The sequence below is a fragment of the Ambystoma mexicanum genome, chromosome 5p (genome assembly GCF_040938575.1).
Source record: "Ambystoma mexicanum isolate Mex_15411 chromosome 5p, UKY_AmexF1_1, whole genome shotgun sequence".
Taxonomy (NCBI): Eukaryota; Metazoa; Chordata; class Amphibia; order Caudata; family Ambystomatidae; genus Ambystoma; species Ambystoma mexicanum.
The window spans coordinates 403,490,045-403,510,065 of NC_090930.1; the positions used below are offsets into that span (position 1 = coordinate 403,490,045).

At 46.7% G+C, this 20,021-nt stretch overlaps 1 protein-coding gene across 2 annotated transcripts in view; it reads left to right on the forward strand.

Moving 5' to 3' along the window:
• ARHGEF6 (Rac/Cdc42 guanine nucleotide exchange factor 6) overlaps positions 1 to 20,021 on the forward strand; it is a 3,277,165-nt gene that overhangs the window by 227,019 nt on the left and 3,030,125 nt on the right. For both annotated transcript variants that reach the window (XM_069612789.1, XM_069612790.1), the window contains exon 2: positions 11,530 to 11,613. In XM_069612789.1, coding sequence (XP_069468890.1) covers positions 11,530 to 11,613 — 84 coding nt within the window. The remainder of the gene's footprint in view (positions 1 to 11,529; positions 11,614 to 20,021) is intronic.

Here is a 20,021-nt window from a genome sequence, read left to right on the forward strand (position 1 = left end):
GACTCCCGGCCAGCTACAGTTGATTGTAGCCTTTAATGAGATCAAGTTTTAAGTATATGGTTGCTCCATTGTGAAGGTGGATCAGGTCCATTATTCTCGGTCTTGGTGTCGCTCCCTCTGGATGGCCATGTTGGAACGGTGCATATGCATGCAGAGACGGATAGATCCTTCCACCGATTTCTTAGGGACCGGTACAATTGGGGAGATCCATGGGGTGGGTTCCACCGCTGGCTCGATGATGTGAAGGTCCAGTACGCATCTTATCTCCTCTTCTACTTGCTTTTGTATATATTATGGGGATGCCCCTGTAGTGTTGGGCGACAGGTTTAACTTCTGTGTCAATATGAAGCCTTCTTTGCAGTTCCATAGTTTGCTCAAACTTTTAAAGAGGTTCAGGAATGCTTTTGTGACGTCCCCTTCTGGGGCCAGGTATTTGTGATCCATCATGCGATGTACAATGTGAACGAGTCCCATGTTTATGGGGTGTTTTAAAACTTAAAATGCATCCACTATTGGCCTCGGTGGAGAGTACATGTAGCTGGATGCCGGCTGTGTGTGAATTGTGTGCACAGATTGTTGTAAAAGTTCCCTTGCACGGCAAAGGAGTGTTCGAGCCATAAAGAAAAATGTCCACCTGCAAGGGTCTCAATTTAGGCAGGTGTGGGAGTAGATTGTAAGCCTCCTCACTCAGGACATTCACCGTCACTCTGGTGTTGATAAGGAACTCTGTTGGCATGTTTGAACTTGGAGAGTCAATATGGGGTTGTGTTCCTTCACAGTCTCATTTCCTAGCGCCCACACGTACCCTTTCCTCTTCTGGCTGTCCTACGAGGATGACGCTCTGTCGAGGCCAGTGTGCGCTCTTCCTGTCAGGGGACCGGTGTGTACTCGCGGCTTGACCTTCTATCGTCTGATCGATGGTTGGGATGGCGCCTGCTGTTCCTCAGGGAGGTGGCCTGGGTGTTTAAAGCAGGGGCGTTCCTGCAGACTGCCCTGAAATGGTCATCTTCCCACATGCCACACACTTCTGGCCCAATTCTTGGCACGTGCCCTCGTGGGGGAATTCATAGCTGCACCTGTAGCACGATTTTGTGGGATCAGTGACTTTGTTGGGTGGTGTTGTGTCAGCTTCTTAACTTGATCTCTGGAATCCGACAATATCTTCACTCGTCCCAGACCTACTACATGTTGTGCTACTGCTGAGTCGGTGCAGGCCATTGCTAGAATTTTATCGAGGGTCCGTTGTTTCTGGAGAGGTTTCCTTTTAAACCCTACAAACTTGCACCCCACGATGACTTGGGAGAGCAGTGCTTCGTCATTTGAGTAATGGTGGAATGCGTAGACCTTCATGCGGATGCAGATTCTCATAACATAGTTGTCCATCGTCTCACCCCTCTCCTCCATGGTGGTGTGAAATGTGTCTTTCGTAGTCCACATTGGTGTGTGGTGCAAAATATGTTTTGAGTGCTTCTCGGATTTCTTGAAGTGTTGCCTTCTCCTCATGAACCAACTCGTACAGTATGTTCCGTACGGTGGTGTTGCCTGAGCTCATGTAGTGCAGACGCGACTTGCCTGAGCTCCCACTGGGATCCTCACATATGATCCTTGAAGCAGTGTAAAATAATATTTTCGGCACTTTCCACGACCACCCTCTTGATGGTGTATGGTCGTGGCCAGATTCTGACTTAACACTGACAAAAGCCGGACCTCCAGGAGCCTGGGAAAGTGAAGCATTCACCCTGAGCGTGATGAGGCAAAATGGCGACCGGACTGGCTTTTTGACTTCAAATATCCCACTGAGGGCGTTGAGGAGACGCTGGCGGGCTGGATTGCCCTGTGCGGCTGCTGCAATTGCCAAACCTGGCCTCCGTACTGAGGCTGTTGACAACTGTATGGCCCCTACGCTGCGGAGATCACTAGGGTGCTGCGCCTGGATTAAGCCACGGAAGGGCTGCAGGGAGGAGTGCCTCCTTGAAGCCATCGGGAGAAGACACACCCGGTGAGCGCTGCGGTGGGGAACACGAAAAGGTGGGCCATTAATTATACGTGATTGCAGGGCCAGGGGTGCCTGCGAGCCGCCGGGGCGTGTGTCTGCTGATAAACTGCAAGCATTGGGCGCACAACACAACCCTATTCAACCTATAGAGCACCGGAGCTCTCTTACATGGCTCACGTCTACCGTATGAGAAAACTCACATGGCCCCATGTGTCCCACCTACCTAAACTGATACAAGACGGGCAGTCCTGAGCGGTAGTCGAACATCATCGGACGCCAGAGCCGCCCTCATTATCTATTACATCTTCAACGTCCTCAGGAAGGGGAGGGAGCGGGCTGCAGGGTGTTGGTCTCCCACACAGCTCTGACCTGTGGGAAGCCTGCGGTGGAATCAGCACATGCACTGACCTGTCGCGAGACCCTGCGGCAACCACAGGAACGTTGGAACTGGCGCTGCTATAGCGCCTAGCATTGAACCTGTCTTGGAGATACAGCGCATTGGGAATTGTGCCTCATAACAGCCCATTGACGGCGACTGTTGCCTCTGTGGGACCACAATACAAACTTATGCTATACCCTCTGGGTACACACCATAAACTGAAGTGTTACCGATATCTGTGCACTGAACCTAGAATAAGGGGGATCCCTTTGACCTGACGTACTGCAGGGCACCTTTCTGCTGCGCTTCACAGCTGCGCACACTGGCAAAGCAGACTATGGATTGGAAGCATATTTGAGATGTACCCCACCAAGAACAAACAAAAAGGTTTGATTATGGAATCCTCCACTGGGCAGGTGAAAAGAATCGGGACACAGCTCCCCCTGTGGGACTGACACCTAGGGAAGTCCAAGGGTCGCAAACAGAACCCCAGGAATCCAAAGTATTGGCTGCCATCGCTGATTTGCAAGCCTCGATAGAAGGCAGAATTGACGAGGTGAGAGTAGATATGCAGTTCCTCCAGCAGGACCTACGTTCGCTAGCAGAGTGGGTCACAACTGCAGAGACGCTTTTGAGAGAAACATCCACCACTACCGGAGACCTAACAATAAGGATGAAGGCACTGGAGGCGAGAAATTCTATGCTGGAATCACGAGCTGACGACGCAGAGGGAAGATCTTGCAGGAACAATGTAAGCGTACTGAGGCTGCCTGAAGGAATGAAGGGCAGGGACTCGACCAACTACATCGAAAACCTACTCCTGCAGGAGTTGGGCCCAGGGAAGCTATCGCAGGGATTCACAGTTGAAAGAACCCATCAATCCCTCCAGAAAGAAACCTCTGCCTGGCTCTTACCCTAGGCCTGTCATTGCCAGAATTTTAAATTTCAGTGAAGTGGTACTGCAGTTCTCCATAGAGGGTGGAAAAATACAGAGGGGCAGCTCGATGATAGCGATATACCCTGATTATACACCCCATGGTGCAGCAGAAGCGAAACACGTTTGTGCCTGTTAAAGCACAGTTCTGATGATTGGGAATAAAGTACATGCTTATGTACCCGGCCAGGTTGAAAATACTATACAGAGGGAAAAAAACATTTTTTTGAAAGCCCAGCGGCAGCAAACATGTGAATTGAACATGAAAATATGGCAAGTGAGTGCAGCGCCCAAGGAAACAAGGAAACTGCCTCCTAAACTGACGTTACCATGTGGGCCGCGATGCCGCCAGTTCACTGAGGGAGGTGGAACTCTCTCCCTTTCCTGGAGACTGACCGCCTGCAGCTGAGACCCAGAGGAGCAATGGGATCGCACAGATGGCTCTGAATTTACGAACGAACGATGAAGTGACTTGGAGGTCCGACCGACATGGATTTTTACTTGGCCCTATCACCGGGGACAGGTCTCTGCTGCTCATACACTGGTAACAGTGGGAGCGGGACACTGTTGCCCACTGGGTGGTGCTTGGACGAAGCCCTTAATTGGTGATAACTGGTGCCAGTCTGTTGCTGGCCCCTTAACTCAGTACCCAATGGCTAAGGACAGCTTTGGTGGCACAGGAACGCCCGAACAGGGATGTCTTGTTGGGTGCTGTTTACTCCCCAGGTTGGGAGGATTGTTGTATTTGTCATGTTTCGTTTGTTTTGTAGAGCTCAAGGAATGTGTGCATGGGGAGGGTATTGGCAGAACTGTCTGCAACCTGTTGTATTGTCAGTTGGTAGTAGGGCTTTTACTTGAGAAGCCGAGAAGTGCAATGTGGGATGGAGATACGCCAGAGTGTAAAATGGTGGGTGCAGAAAACAAGGTGGGGTTGGCAGTGGATTTTTCCTATGGCAGTTTTTATCCTGGAATGAGAGGGGACTACAGTCATACATAGGAAGGAATAGGGTGAGATCCTATATCTGTAGGAAAAAGATGGCTGTAGCCCTACTACAGGAGACTCGCCTACTGCTGGATGGTCAGGAGCAGCTTTTAACGAGATGGGCGGTACTGGGTATGGCTCCACATTTTCACAATTTGCAAGGGGCGTCCTCATATGGGTGGAGGCGACGGTCCCATTCCAGCCACTGCAAGTGGTGACTGACGATGAAGGGAGGTATGTAATCCTGCGTGGTTACATGGACCACCTTGAAGTCTGCATTGTAAAATCTTATTTCTCTAAAAACATGATCACAGCACATGTGTGTGTGCTGTGCAGTAGGATTGCATTGAGGTGTGATGTTTTGCTATTATGGGGTGGCGATTTTAACTATGTGCGGGACGTACATCTGGATAGGCCTTTTCCTCCCAGAGGAGGCACTCCCCAAGCTACAGAAGCTCTAAACATGACCCTATCAGAGCTTGCATTACCTGACATATGGGGATAATTGCACCCGGACTCTATGGGATACTCCTTTTTTTTCGTCCACCCGGCCCCATGGACTGCACACTAGAATAGACTACATGTATGTAGGAATCATACACTGCAGAATTCACCAGTGCAGATTATGTGGGACACACAATATCGGACCATTCCCCGGTAGTGATCACATGGGAAACCTGGGGACCCAGGGCCCCCATTCTGACGGGGCGTATGCCAGTAGGTGCCCTCCACTATGGTCACCTCAGGAAAACTCTAGAACAATATTTGGAGACCAACATTGGCAGTCTCTATAGTTGGGGCACTGTCTGGGAGGCAAAGAAGGTGGTGGTCCGGGGTGCGGTCAGAGCAAGTGCTGCGGGCATCCGCAGATAGTTAAGGGTGGACATTGAGGAAACGATTACTAGGACGGAGACTCAAAGCCCTGAGGCAAGACCACCGGAAGGGGATCTCGTTGAACTGAGACTGCAGTGCGCACAGACTTGGGGGAAACTGTCTAAATTCGACTATGATGCACATGTGGTGCACACGCAAGCTGAAGGAGGCAAATCCAGAAAACTACTGGCATCGCTATTTAAGCATGAGAGGCCCAGGGTTATGACCACGCTGCTATATGATGAATGTGGTGCCCCATTCGGTCCCAGACTGCTATTAATGATATTTCCACTATGCTCTACACCCAGCTGTACAAGCATGATACACAGATATGTCATATAGAAATGGACACTGCGTTCAGTCAGATCCGACTACTGCGGCTCACGGACGAACAGACAGCTGCCTTGGAATGACTCATTTCCTAGTAGGAAATGGGTGAAGCGGTCACTACACTCTCTAAGGGCAAGACCCCAGGGAGTGACGCGCTCCCGGCTGAATTTTATAAAATGTATAGCTTAACGCGGATGCCGTCGCTCTTGAAGGTCTACGAGGAATCATATGACAGGGCTATGCTTCCGCCAAGCATGAGGAAAACACTGATACCTATCCCTAAGCCTGGGAAGCCCATGGAGAGATGCTACACCTACTGCCCCCCAGCCATGTTAAATTTTGATGTTAAAATACAACCATACTAGCCAGCCACCTGCCCAAAAGCATAGCCTCCGTAACACACATTGATCAGACCGGGTTTGTACCTGGCCCTAGCACTGCAGTGAACCTCCGCAGGTTGCAGCATATAATAGACCAGACCAGCTCGCAGCCCACACACCTGGTGGTTGCATCACTTGATGCTATTAAGGCCTTTAATTCGGCCTACTGGGAGTGGATATTTGCAGCGCTGAGGGGCTTTGGGTTGGGGGCGGCTTTTATCCACTGGGTCAAACTACTGTATACCCTTCCGGTGGCCAGAGTGAAGTCTGGGAAGCAAATTTCAGAAACATGGGATATAAAAAGAGGGACCCATCAGGGGTGCCCACTCTCCCCGATGTTATGCATACTGGTGTGCCCGTGGCAGCATACTTAAGGCAGGAATATCTAGAGGCCAGTATAAACGTGGGAGGAACTAGGCATCTCATATCAATGTATGCGGATGATGTTTTATTGTATCTGTGTGAACCAGCTCACAACCTCCCCATTATCCTAGACGTGCTGGACGACTTTGCAAAACTATCGTGGATCACATTTAGCAAGCGGAGGTCCTGCCTTTTTCCCCTGGCGGGGCTTAGACGGGAAGACACAACAGACCTACCGGACTAGGGGCTGAAATGGGAAACTACCACCTTCAAATACTTGGGTGTCCAGATTGCACACACACACCACGACACTCGTATACATAATACAGTTGGCGGTGGATGGAATCAGAATAATCCATGAAGTTTTGGACCCACCTGCCACTCTCTCTCATGGGAAGGGTTTCTGTAGTCAAGATGATTATTCTCCCCGGGTTGCTATATACATTTACGAATGTCCATTATCACATAGAATTAAGGTTCTTCCCAGCTCTCAAAACTATCATCAGGGACTTTCTGTTACGTCACAGGAGCGCACTTAAAACGCTATACCAATCATACTGCGATTGAGGAGTACAGCTCCCCACCTAGAACTGTATTATTTGGCTGCCCAGCTGGCTGTCTGATGAAATCACCCCTGAAACTGGTCTCCTACAGATGGAAGTGAAACCGGCTAGACTTAAGGAGATCTTGTGGGTCCCTACAGACTGTATGCGCTCCCAGGGCCTAATAGTAGAGCTGGGCAGACAGAATTGGGTTAAAAAGCTGAAAATGATTTGCGCACCACACCCATACTCCTGGAATGTCCCCATTGTAGCAGATGTGTGTACGGACTTGGAAGAATTGACGGTGGCTGGACACTGGGAAACATTTGATATATATAATTGGGGGACACGTTTGACAATGTGAAGTTTTGGGACCTAGAAAGTTTGATGCTGAAGGACGGACTACATGGGGGTCAATTCTTGCGATACATGAAGGTGCAGAAAGTGGCTAAACAAAAATGGGTGGGGTGGCGCGCTGAGCTAGAAGAGATGACGCTTTTAACATTATTGTATGGTCTGGAAGACGGCTGGAGGCCGATGTCTCGGATTTATGTATGTTTGTTGGAAATGACTAGCACAAGAAACGAGCAACTGAAAAATACATGGGAAACTGATGTGGGACTGCAGATAAGAGGTACAGTGGGATCAGGCCCTGATTTTGGTTAAAAATGTGTCCCAGAACGCACGGTTAGTCTTATCCAGCTTAACGTATTGCATCGTACATATATGGCTCCCAGCAGAGTGGCTAAATGTAATGCAAATGTGACTCCAACTTGTACCTGGTGTAGCAGTGAAGGGGCCCACTTGATGCATATGATCTGGAAATGCACCGGAGTACAGAAATTCTGGTTCAGAATAGAGCATGCATGCAAAATGGCTGAACTTGCTAGGTTTGAATGGAACCCACTAGAGTGTCTTTTGGGAATGTACCCGAGGCCAAGTAAATACAGATATATCATTAAGTTTATGGACTTAGCGAGCGTCTTGGCAAAGATGCATCTGGTTATGTTGTGGAAAAACAAGCAAGGCCCCCAATATAAACAGTGGCATAAAGAATTTGAATGTTGATGTGTGGCTGAGACGAAAGCATGGACTGGAGCTGTGCAGGGGAGTGAGGAAGGGTTGGCTGACACGTTCGATGCCTGGAAGGGTCTCAATGTAGCAATGTTTCACCCTTCCGATGATAAACCACTTTGAGTGAGATGGACACGTGGTAACAAGGACTGCACAACACAGAAACACACCTGCAGTTGTTACATGCTACCCCACATTAACAATACTCGGTAAGATCTCAGAGTAGTTTGATTATACTGTAGTTATCACTCTTATAGGCCAATGAATGTATCAGAGGAAAGCGATTATCCAAGCTCTTTTTGTTATCTTTGTTATTTTGGTTTGACTGTTTGACAATGGGTTGGCCACATGTAAGTGTAATGGGATGATGCCTATTCCAATCGTATTATACTAAGAGAAGAGTATTACCATTACATGTTACTGTTGTATTGATGTAAAGACAACCCTGATGCACCGTAATCAATAAAACAAATTAAAAATAAATTAAAAAAATATGTCCCATACTGCTGCTCCTACTGCCAGGGTTAGAATATTCGTTTTGCGTTGATCATCCATTGGGCCCATTGCCCCCACATATACTCTGATGTCCTTCATCCATCGGTCCCATCAGGGCCCTAGGTTACCTGTGTACGCAAGGTCAAATGCTTGGAGCGTAATAATCTCCATGTCCTCATCAGACATCTTTTAAGACTTTTCCCTGTATCTTTCTGCTTCGCCATGCTTCTTTCTCATGGCACATGTTTATTCCTGTTCTTCCTCCTCTTGGAGGGACAGGGTTCCTTCTCCCATACTGGCTGGGCCTAGCTTTCTCGCCTGCAATGTGGAGCGTGACCACTAGGGGGCCTCGCATGCCGAAACTGGGCCTTAAATACACTGCCGCAGCCCGGGCTGAGAGCTTGCCACGTGCGCCGCTTATCATGCAGCCTCGCTCATGGATTGAATCACTGTCGCCCCCAGGCACATTCACCACTGCAGCCCGGTCCGTTGTAATTAGCAGAGGTGGGCCACACCTCCAAGACTCCTTCTCAGTGAGAGTTTGGTCTGTCAAGGCCACGCTGGATATGAACCTCCTTGTCGCCAATGTTGTGGAGTGAACACCCTCTTGTGCATGGTAAGTGCAGTAGCCCCAGCGCGCCACGCGCTCTGGAATAATGGGAGGCACACACGGTAGCTACCAGTCTCAACTCCGTCTTTATTTCACTAACCTCCCCCGCCCCATCCTTTTCCCTCACATGTCCCGCCCTGTCAGGGAGAGTTCTCAAAATGTGCTATTTCCTCTCTACTTTAGAGACACCGCAGCTCTTTTACTGAACTTTAGGACTCTGTACTTTTTATTCTGTTTGTTTTCTGTGTTTATTTTCTTTGGTTATGGAGTTTTGAACAACTCCATAGGCATCATCTTTTTTATTTGTTTCACACAGCACCCTTAGCCTTTAGACTTCCGAAAGGTTTAAAAACCTTCTCTGGGATAAACTACTGTTTCCCAGAGAATGTAAGGTTAAATTGACTTTACTAGTCTTTTTTTAATTCCTAGAACCAGCACACACTATCTTCCTATAGAGTGCTGGAGGGGTTACCTAGTATCCCCTGTGTCTAGAAACTCATGTAGCAGTCAAATGCTACCCTTTTCTATCGAAATGGCTGGTGGCAGTGGTTTTAGAACAAACTACCATGATTTTTCCCGACCGCGAACCTACACTAGGATTTTTCAAGGGGTCCTTGGAAAGGAATCCCTTAGACCTAGAGGGGCCTCCATGGTGCCTAACCACCTCTCACAAGAGCAGGTTGGGTCTTGGGTATCTTGGCTGGCTGACTGTCCAGCAAGGACAGCCACCCTGCTGGGCGAGTGGCAGCTAGGCTGGAATGAATGGGAGAAAACTGTTTAAAATGGGAGTCTCCTGGACTGGAAAGCAGAGTTGACCACTGGAATGAAAGAACTGAAGACGAGCTGGAAGAGGACGGCTGCTGCAACTCCTGGACCGTTGGTTTGCCTGGTGAAGCCCTGCTGCAGTTCCGAATTACCAAGTTCATCTGGACAGAGAAGCCCCATCAAGGACAACTTCTCCCTTTGAGTTGGTGGGATCAATCAACTCGTCAGCCACCTGGAAACCATTCTCAAAACTGGTTAGGGTTAACCAGGGGAAGGACACCATCTTGTGTGCTTGATGAACAGCTACTCGAACTGAAGTGACTCCATTTTGTCAGCGTTTTCTGACGATCCTGTGCAGTGCAGGAGTCCCCCGACTTCCTACCTCTTGTCCTCACGACTGAGGCCCAGGAACAGTGAGATCTGCAGCAACTGCTAGGAACGAACGTCTTCAGTTGCATCTTTTGCGTCATACTAAGGTACTGTGCCAACCCGATTGAGAGAACGCTTCTCTCGTGGTGAAAGTTCGTGGATCTTTCCCAACTTGCAGGCCTAATCCGCTTGTGACCCAACATATGATTCTTTTTCGTACAAACTACTTTTGAGAACTTTGGCAAAGTCTTTACCGTTTACTTCAAGAACTGCTCTTTCCGATCCAAGACACTAGTCCATTGACTTTGGCCTATGCCTATTGAACTGAATCGAGTCCTCTAGTGAACCTTAACTATTTGCACTGCCTAAGAAAGTATTTGTGATCTATTCTGCTAACTTGTGCCTTTTTGCTCCCATTGAAAGTAACTGAAAGGCCATTTTGCTCCTATTTCAGGGGAGCCTAATTTGTTCAGAAACTTATTGGTTTGCTTTTGTATAATATTAAGTTGCCTACTTCTAGTGAAGGTTTTCTAAATGATTGTGTAATAAATGAACAAGTGTTTTACCAAGAAACCTCGAGTAGAAGTGTCTACTTGAACCACTGTGATTGTAAGACCTCTGTGTAACCTCTTGTACTGCTCACATTCCCTCTTGAGATAAGCCTGGCTGCTCAGCTCGCTACCACAAAACTGTGAGGTACAGACTTATACCAAAGGTTGGTTTTTGCTTACACCTGTAGTCCTAATTGTATGTGGTGGTCCCAGAGGGTACTGCATGCAATTCTGCCTAACACGCCCCCACCCTTGTCCTGCCTTCCACATAACAATGTGCATTCAACGTAAACTTAAACATGACAGTGGTGTCTTTCACCTTCGTTGGATGCGTTTTTAATATCTGCACATACTGAATATAAAATTAAAAAGTAATATGTTAAATTAACCAGGGTAGATGACTTTTCAGAATGCATTTAAAAAATGTTGTCTAAAAAGGGATTTACAACATGAGGCATTGCAACGCATTGTCTTGGAAGCAAGCAAGGCAGCGCAACAGTTTCAAATGCCGATCCTTTGCTTAGAAACCAATCTCTGGTATTAAGTGCGTTATAAAAGAACACTGATAATTATGATAATTATAATTGAACGAAGGCTGTAATTATGCTTGGTGTGTTTGATGTTTGGGAATTGGAACATTATACAAATAGTTCGTTGCTCACTATAAATCAGTTACTACAGGAATGGTTAATTTGCAGTAGAACATCTATTACAATGTCCATTGTGCTGTGGAAATGTGACAAAGCTAGCTAGCATCATATATAATGAGATCGCATTGGATACTCAGGGATCACCTGTAAGTATTTATCCAGTTATGTATTATTTGTTTTTGTGACTGTACCAAGGTGTAGCATACACTATTTTGATGCATTTGTTTCTATTTCAGTATTGCTTGGAACCAACAAGTGAAGCAGAGTGCATTGACAACATAAACACGTTTTTAAAAGGATGTGAAGCACTTAAAATAGAGGTACGTTGTTACTGTTAATCAATCAAAAAAGTCCTTAACGTGCCTTAATATCGCTATACTTTGCTAAACTCTTAGATAACATACTCGCTACTGCACTACAGTACATCACAAGTAACTGGAAAGAAAAAGACGAGAAATTCTTGGTTCCTTAATCATTTATTACGTGCTTAATACCGGAGACCAGTCTCTAAGCAGGGAAACGGGATTCTAACCTGTGTTGATTTGCGTTATTTTGCTTCCAAGACAGATGCATTGCCCCTGAGCTATCCCCAGCCTATGGATCTGCAACCTGTTCCTCTACAGATGCATTTAATTGCAAATCACATGATCCCTCACCCCTGACTAGGCCTGCTGGGAGTTGTAGTCCAAAACATTTGGAAAGCCAAACGTGCAAGCACCCTGCTGTAACCGTTTCAATACAACTTGGTCTCCTCTAGAAAACGATCTCACCACGTCAACTTCCAGACATAGAATGGGGTATGTGTCAACGGGAGTATAGAACCTCCATGAGTGACATAGCACCGTGATAGTTTTATTACACCTTGAATATGTTCCACAAATATGACTTCATGGAAAATCACACTACATATAACACTAATTCATGAGACCTGGAGCTCGCTCCCACTGCGCCTCTAGTTCCTTGACCCCCTAACCGCTACCACCATAAGCACATCAACTGCAGTAATGTGTTCACTTTTTAACAGATTAGGCTTCTTGGCGTTACAGCCATGAGGGATTCCTTCCATCCAGCTGTTCATATATTGGCAGTCTGTGCCTTGCCGCGATCTAGCCCACTCTGACTGTTTTTTTCTTTCCCTTTTCCTCTTTACATACTTCTCCCACTTTGATCTCACCCTTGTGGTAATAACTCCTTTTTTTAATCAACATATCCCAAACTGTCTTTAGCTAGTAACACCAATTTATAATCTAAATATAAAAAGTGGGAAGGTAAACTTTTAGGATGGTCACCTAACACTATGGCTTATGAGTGGACCACCTGAAAATTGTTATCGCATAAGAGTATGTTTTATTGAGACCCCCTGTATGTATGGAGTTATGTTAAATACAACTGTACTGTCCTATCCATACATCAACTTATGTACAGTTTTCCACAATTGTTTCATATTATTAATAACTTGTTTACATTTTCAGCCATTACTAAAAAGAGTAAACTTTAAATCTTATGGAAAACCAAGTACCACAAAAGGAGCATGCATCTTTCTTCTGAGATTACTGAAGTATAAACCGTATTTCAAAATAGGATTTGTTACAGAAACTCAACCAATCACTTGCAATTTTAATGTCCTTAAACTCTACTTTCTCTGCGCCACTGATGGACTTTCCAATTTTGTAACATAGTGTTTGTCCAGTGGTTTGGTAAAACATATTTGGTAATGAATTAGTGGAGTTAGAAATAGATTTTTTTGTTGCGTTTATTGAATTATTTCCTTTAAACCATGTCTCTCACCACTTGCTCTTTTGTATTATTAGGGCACTTTGTAGTCTGTCATCAAATCAATAGCAGTCCTCTTGGATTCAGGCATTCATCTGATGCTTCACTCTGCATAGTCATGTTAAATACTTCTTTGTTTGACTTCCCTACTTACTCCATGGGTATAGTTGTTGCATTTTATGTTATAAATTGTAACCTAGCTATTCATTGTCCAACCTTTACCCTTCCTATAACTGGCTGTAAAGACCACAAAAGCTCTGCTGATCAAAATGTTTATGCACTTAATCCTTGTAATGAAAGTTCATTGGCATTGTTGAGACCAATGAAGATCCCTATTATTGAACCTTTTATTCACTACAGAGTATTGTTGTGCACATACTTCTGCCCATTGATTGATATGATGCTTCATCTACTTCCACTGTCCCAAAAAGAGAGTTTATGCATGCACTATCCTCTTACAGCCTAAGCCCTCTGCTGACACACTTAAGAAAGCTCACCTGTTGGGTCTTCGTCACTCTTTGGCTACCTAATATATTTATCCTGTCTCTTTAAATCCCCACAACATATGGTATTCTGTCCCCCTCCTTAGTATGTGTTTACATTACCCTTTCATAATCTGTTCAAGAAATTGCTTCCCCAGGTGGAGTAATACCATTAGATAAAGTTCTTAACGAAAGCGATTTCTAGTTTTTCATTATTGCAAATAACATATATTACTATAAGCAAGCAGCCACACTCAATTTCACCCATAACTACTCTGAATCCATGGACCCGACGCCAAGTATTGGCCATGTACTGTGTACGTCTCACTGCAGTCTTGCTTGTCTCTAGTGAGACAAGTGTGTTTTCTCTGCGCTCATCTCGCTGCACAGGAAATACGCTTGTGAACTGTTGGGGTCCATGGTGTATAGAGGTGCACACTCGCAAATACATAATAGATTTCTAAGAAGGCAAAGGAGAGCTAGCGCCAGGCGAACACCTGAGTCGCTGGCAGTTCACAGAGAGGGAAGGAAAGTACACGGACTAATTTTAAAATAACTAATATCTGTTACTATTGCAAGGCAGAAAAGGTGTATCCTAATACCAATGATGGTGGAGGACCAAGGGAGAGATCAGATACAGTAAAAAGAGCTTGACAAACTCGGAGTAAGTAGATGTCCACATTGGAAGGGAGGAGATTCAAAGAGGCGCTCTGGAGACTTGATCCCTGGGAGTTTGAGTACCTGAGTACCTGAAGCATCAGAGGTGCTGAGAACATCAGAGCACTTGACTCCTGAAATGTGGCCAGCACCTAAAAAGCACTTGCTGCTGAGGCAAGATTGTTAGGGAGAATTCTCAGAAATGTGCTAATTCCCTTCTACCTTAGAGATCCCCAGCTGTTTTTGCTGGACTTTCGGACTTTTAATTTCTAACCTGGAGAGAGTAAGACCTTTTCCCACTCTCATGTATTTTTCTGTGATTTGGACTCTGTGTTTATTTTGACTTTGGAGTCTGACAACCTCCATAGGCATCATCTTTACATTGTGACACACCAAACCTTCAGTGCAGTGGCACAGGGAAGTCTCTCAGATTTCCCAAAGGTTAAATACATTCTCTTGGTGAAACTATTTTTTCCAAGAGCAATGAAGTGAAATTGACTTTACTTACATTTTGTAACTTTCTAGACCCAGGACACACTATTTTACCATAGGGTGCTGGAGGGGTTACTTAGTATCCACTTTGTCTAGTTTCTCATGTAACATTTTTATGTTACCCTTTCTACAATTAATTGCTGGTGGCAGTGGTTTACATTTTCCCACCATTGTGTGTTTCTACCGTGGGTTGCAATTACAGCTGCAGTAAGACACCCATGGGTGCCCATTTTGTCAAAAATGGCCCCGTTATTCTATTTTCGCCATTTCTTGTTGAAAAGGTCCTTCTTGAGATTTACTCTGCGTGCCAAACCAGGTTTGGTCCCTTTGTTCATTTTGTCTTTGGCGGGATTCACTGGTGAAGCCCCCCTCTGGCTCTAGCGTGTCTGGCAGGGCAGGAAGTGAGGGAGGTGCCCAAAACTCCCTTTGCTTAATCCCCTTGGTTACAGAAATGCACCCAAAGGTGATTGGCTGGCTGGCTGTCCTTGCAGGACAGCCACCCTGCTGTGTGAGTGACAGCTAGGCTGCGAATGAATGAGAGAAACCTGCATAAAAGGCAAGGCTTTTTACTTGGAAGGCAGAGTCAACCATTGTACGAAGGAATCCGAAGAAGAACTTGAAAGAGATGCTTGGTGCAACTCCTGGACTGTTGGTTTGGCCGGTGAAGCCTTGCTGCACTGCTGAAGCTCCGAATTCACCTCGACTAGAGAAGCCCTGCAACAGAGGACTTCTCTCCTTGGATTGGTGGGACCAATCAACCCCAAAGTGAACTTGTCTGGACATCCTCTCAGGGCTGGCTGTACTTCCATTGCTGCTGCAGGAATCGATTGCCAGGGAGAGGAACACCAGATCGAGTGCATAGTTTTTAAATCGGACCCGAAGTTCAGGAAGATCCTCAGGACTCCCATGAACAGGTTGACCAAGCCTGAACGACCTCAACAGAGTGCTGGACCCCAGATGTGAGGAAAGTCCATAAAGGTATCTGATAACCCCGGTGGTGGTGCTTGCGAGAGCTACGAGGAACTGAAACCGCGAAGTGCTGCTGATCTGAAGTTTGCCCTTTGCTGCCGCCAACCTTCCATTCGTAGTGCAGGAGTCCTCCCTCTTGTTCCCATGACTGAGGCCCAGGGACTGTCTCTGTATCCCTACAGCCCCCCCCTCCCAGCACTTGTCTGCACTTACCTTGCACTTGCCACCAGCTGGCCCTATTTTATTTATTTTATACTACTGACCTTGTACTGCACTTCCGCCCCTCCCCTTGCACTTTTTCCCTTCCCCTTACCCCTGCACTTGCGCGATCTAAATGACACCTGGCCTAGTAGGATCGTTGTCTGTCATCCCCTTGTTCCCCCCCTCCCTGCCTCGTCGAGCCTTGAAACACTTGTGTATAGGCGCGTTACAAATGCCATATCATATCATCATATCGTATCAGGAACAACAGGATCTGCAGACCTACACAAGAAAAGAAGCCAGCTGAAACCAGTTTTCTTCAAACCAAAGGTACTGTAAAACTAAGGGGACGTACCTCTTGTTGTGCAGCCTTGCTAACTCTCATTTGAGACTTGTCTTGGTTGCCCTTGCAGAGTTGCTTGCAGCTTTGCCCCTCACAAGCCTCCCACTTGTGGCCCTACAGTGATTTAATTTTCTGCAAAGACTTCTAAAACATTTTGCAAGACTTTTTTTACCTACCCGCAAGAAGTGCTTCAGCTCACCTAGACTTTTGCTCAACTAACATTGGCTGTCCTGGCTCCCTGAAAGAGTCTTCTTACCTCTGACTTTGTGCTTTAACTATTCCCCAGGAAAGTGTTAATTTACTTTGCATTGGGGTTCAAAAAGTACTTACCTGCTTAAGAATATTTGTTAACCATTTGAATCATCACCTGGACCGGACTTCTACCAACCACCAGGAACTGTCCAAAGCTGCCCAGACCTTACATCAGTTGTTTCTATATATGCCACTTGTGGATGCCTGGCAAATACTGCACCTGCCAGGGCCGGCATAAGGCGTGTGCAGCATGTGCGGCTGCACTTGGCCCTGCACCTGCTCCTGCGCCGTTGACTCCCTCTTGCAGGCTGCAGCATGGGCCGTGTGCTCAGAGTACCTGAGCTCATGTCGGGGCGGCACACGCTGCAGCCTGCATGATGAAGGGGAAGGTTGCCGGAATATATTTCAAAAGCGGCTGTTCTCAGGTTTGGCTCCCTTTATTTTCTTGCGTGAGGCAACTTGTCACCTGTCAACCTCCTGCTGCGACTCTGTAGAGACAAACGTCCCCACCTCCCCCTGCCATATCCCCCTCCCAGCAGCCCAATAGGCGCTGGGGGGCCTCGTAAGCACTGCTGATCACTTTCTTTTTTTTTAATAACACATTGTATTGTTTTTTCCATCTTAACATCACAAAACATACATTATTCATATAAACATTCAACCTATATGACCAGTGGAACAGTCCCTGGTCAGGTGAAAAGAAAAGAAGAAAAGAAAAGAAGGAAAGGAAAGGAAAGAAAAGGGTCTTGCAGTGTCCGTTATTTCTCATGCTATATGCCAGATTGGATTACTTTTGCACATTGTGCCTTATCCATTGTTCAGGTTGGTACAGTTATTGGGCTTCCTCCCATTTGTTCCATATTTTGTCTGCTTCCTCTGGCACCCCCTGGCTGTATATACTCTCCGTTCCATTGCAATGCATATGTTGATGTCCGTCACCCATTGTTCGTACTGCGGTGTTGTTTCCGAACCCCATAATTGTGCAATGTTCCTTTTAATTATTGCCGAGGCCGTCAATAGAAGCAAATTCTCGTATTTAGATGCTTCTCCCTCCTACTCTATCCCAAGCAGGAGTAGCTTCGGGTCTCTGTGTATCGTTCTCCCCAGTACCCTTGAGAGTTCATCGCAACATTTTTGCCAGTACTGTTGTATATGGTTGCAGTCCCACAGTATGTGGAAGAAGGTTCCCTCCTCCCTCTTGCACCGAAGACAGTGTGGGTCAGATGTTTTCCCCCAGCGATATAATGCCACCCTTTGGTAGTAAATCCTGTGCAGTATTTTAAGCTGGATAAGTCTAAGTCTGGCCGAAATGGCCACCTCTCAAGGGTACATGAGGGCCCCCATCCAGTCCTCCGGTTGTATAAGTCCTATGTCTCTTTCCCATTTGCCTTTTAGGCTGGTTAGTTCAGTGGTGGCAAAGGAAGTGATTACATTATACATGGTGGACGTTACTTTAGTCTCTATGTTTGCCTCAACTATGTTTCTTTCGAGGGGAGTGCTTTCGGCCATGTCTTCAAGTGCTGGGAGGTGGGCTTGTAGTGCATGCTGCATCTGCGCATATTGGAACCGTTCAGTGCCTGGCAGGAGAAATCTGAACTCTAGGGTTTCAAAGGACACCAGTCTGCCCCCTTCTACGATATCGCCCACTGTACTGATATCATGTTGTAACCATGTGTGCCATCTCGGAAGCTTGTTTACCTCAGGTAGATTCCCATTGTTCCACAGTGGCTGTAGTGGGGTGATTTTCCCTTCCCATCCCAGGAACTTGTGTGTCTTTCCATACTCGGGCAATGTGTGATAGCATAGACTGTGGGGTTGAGTTACGAATCGCTTTGTAAAGGAGTTCAGTTTGAGGTCTAGCGCGTCCTCTGGCACTCCCTAGTCTATTGTGTGGCAACGTGGTGTCCCCATGCAGTAAGTTATTGACCACTGCCATTTGGCTAGCCTAGTAGTAGGACTGTAGGCAGGGGAGCCCTATCCCTCCCTCCCAAATGGAACGCTGCAGAGTGCCCAGCGCAATACGTGGATGTCTGTTGTTCCAGAGGAGTTTCCTTAGTGCGTTGTCTCTTTTTGAATTCTTTCGCTGGGGTGTGTAGTGGGGCGTTTTGCAGTATGTATAAGAAGCATGGAAGAGCCATCATTTTGAATAATGCTGCCCTATATAGGGTCAGTGGGAGAGAGACCCAGTGCCTGGCATCTTCTGTGAATCTCGTTGTTATCGGGTGGAGGTTATTGGTCACATATTTGCTCAAGTCGTTAGTAATTTGTATGCCAAGGTATTTAAACTGCTCAGTTTCTAAGCGAAAGGGACAGTTGGCTGGCGGTATAAAAGTTATGGTGCCTATTGGGAACAGTATTGATTTGGGCCAGTTTTCTCTTAGCCCGCTGAAAGTACCGTAGCTGTCTAGTATGTCTACAATCGTGGAGCAGGCGTGGTGTGGGTCTTTTAAGTAAAGAAGCAAGTCATCCGCGTACAGGGAGACTCTATCCTCTCGCCCGTCTTCCCACTGAATATCACACCAGGCCGGTGACGTTCTCAATACCTCTGCTAGCGGTTCCACAGCCAGGGCAAATATCATGGCGGATAATGGGCACCCCTGTCTGGTTCCCTTCCCAAGCTTAAAGGTTTGCGATGGCCACCCATTCACTCTCATTTGTGCCTCGGGGGATTCATATCATAGTTGCGCCCAGCTCAGAAACTGGGGACCAAACTCCATCCTACGCATTATTTCCCAAATTGCCTCCCAGTACACCGAGTCGAAAGCCTTTTCAAAATTAATTGCTAGTACAGCCAGGGGGCCTCGGGTGGTGGGTGCTTTCTCTATTACAGTATGTAGCCTATGAATGTTCATGCGGGTCGACCGTTTCGGCATAAATCCGCACTGGTCGGGGTGAATTAATGTTGTGATTACCTTTTGTAAGCGGTTGGCCAGTATTTTTGCTAGTATTTTGGTCTCCCTATTAATAAGTGAGATTGGTCAATATGAACTACAGAGGTCTGGTGGTTTGTCTGCTTTGGAAATCACTATCAACGTGGCTTTCCGGAGGTCTGCCGGTAGGCATCCTCTCTCCTTGGAGTGTAAGAACATTCGCAGTAAGTGGGGGGCAATTTCATTCGTACCAAGTTTACGCCACATCTCAATCGGGAAGCCGTTTGGCCTTGGTGTCTTTCCCATCTGGAGTTCCGACATGGCCGCTATCAGTTCCTCCTCTGTGATATCTTTCTCAAGTAGAGCCTGCTGTTCAGCGCTTAGAGTGGGGAGGGTTATGTCGTTTAGTACCGATCTATTGATAGGCGATGTGGGTGACCTGTAGAGCTCTGTATAGTAAGCTTGCGAAGCCCTCGTCTATGTTGCGGTCAGTCAGTAAGGGTTCAGCTCCTTCTGATCTTATCGCTCTGACCTGGCCGCTGCCTATTTCGTGTTTTTCTAACCATGCCAGCATTTTGCCGGCTTTATCACCGGTCTCATATATTCTAGCTCTCATCGTCATATGTGCCTGCCTAGCGTTGTCTAGCGCAACGTTCTGTAAGCGTTTTTGGGCAAGTGTTAGTGCTCGA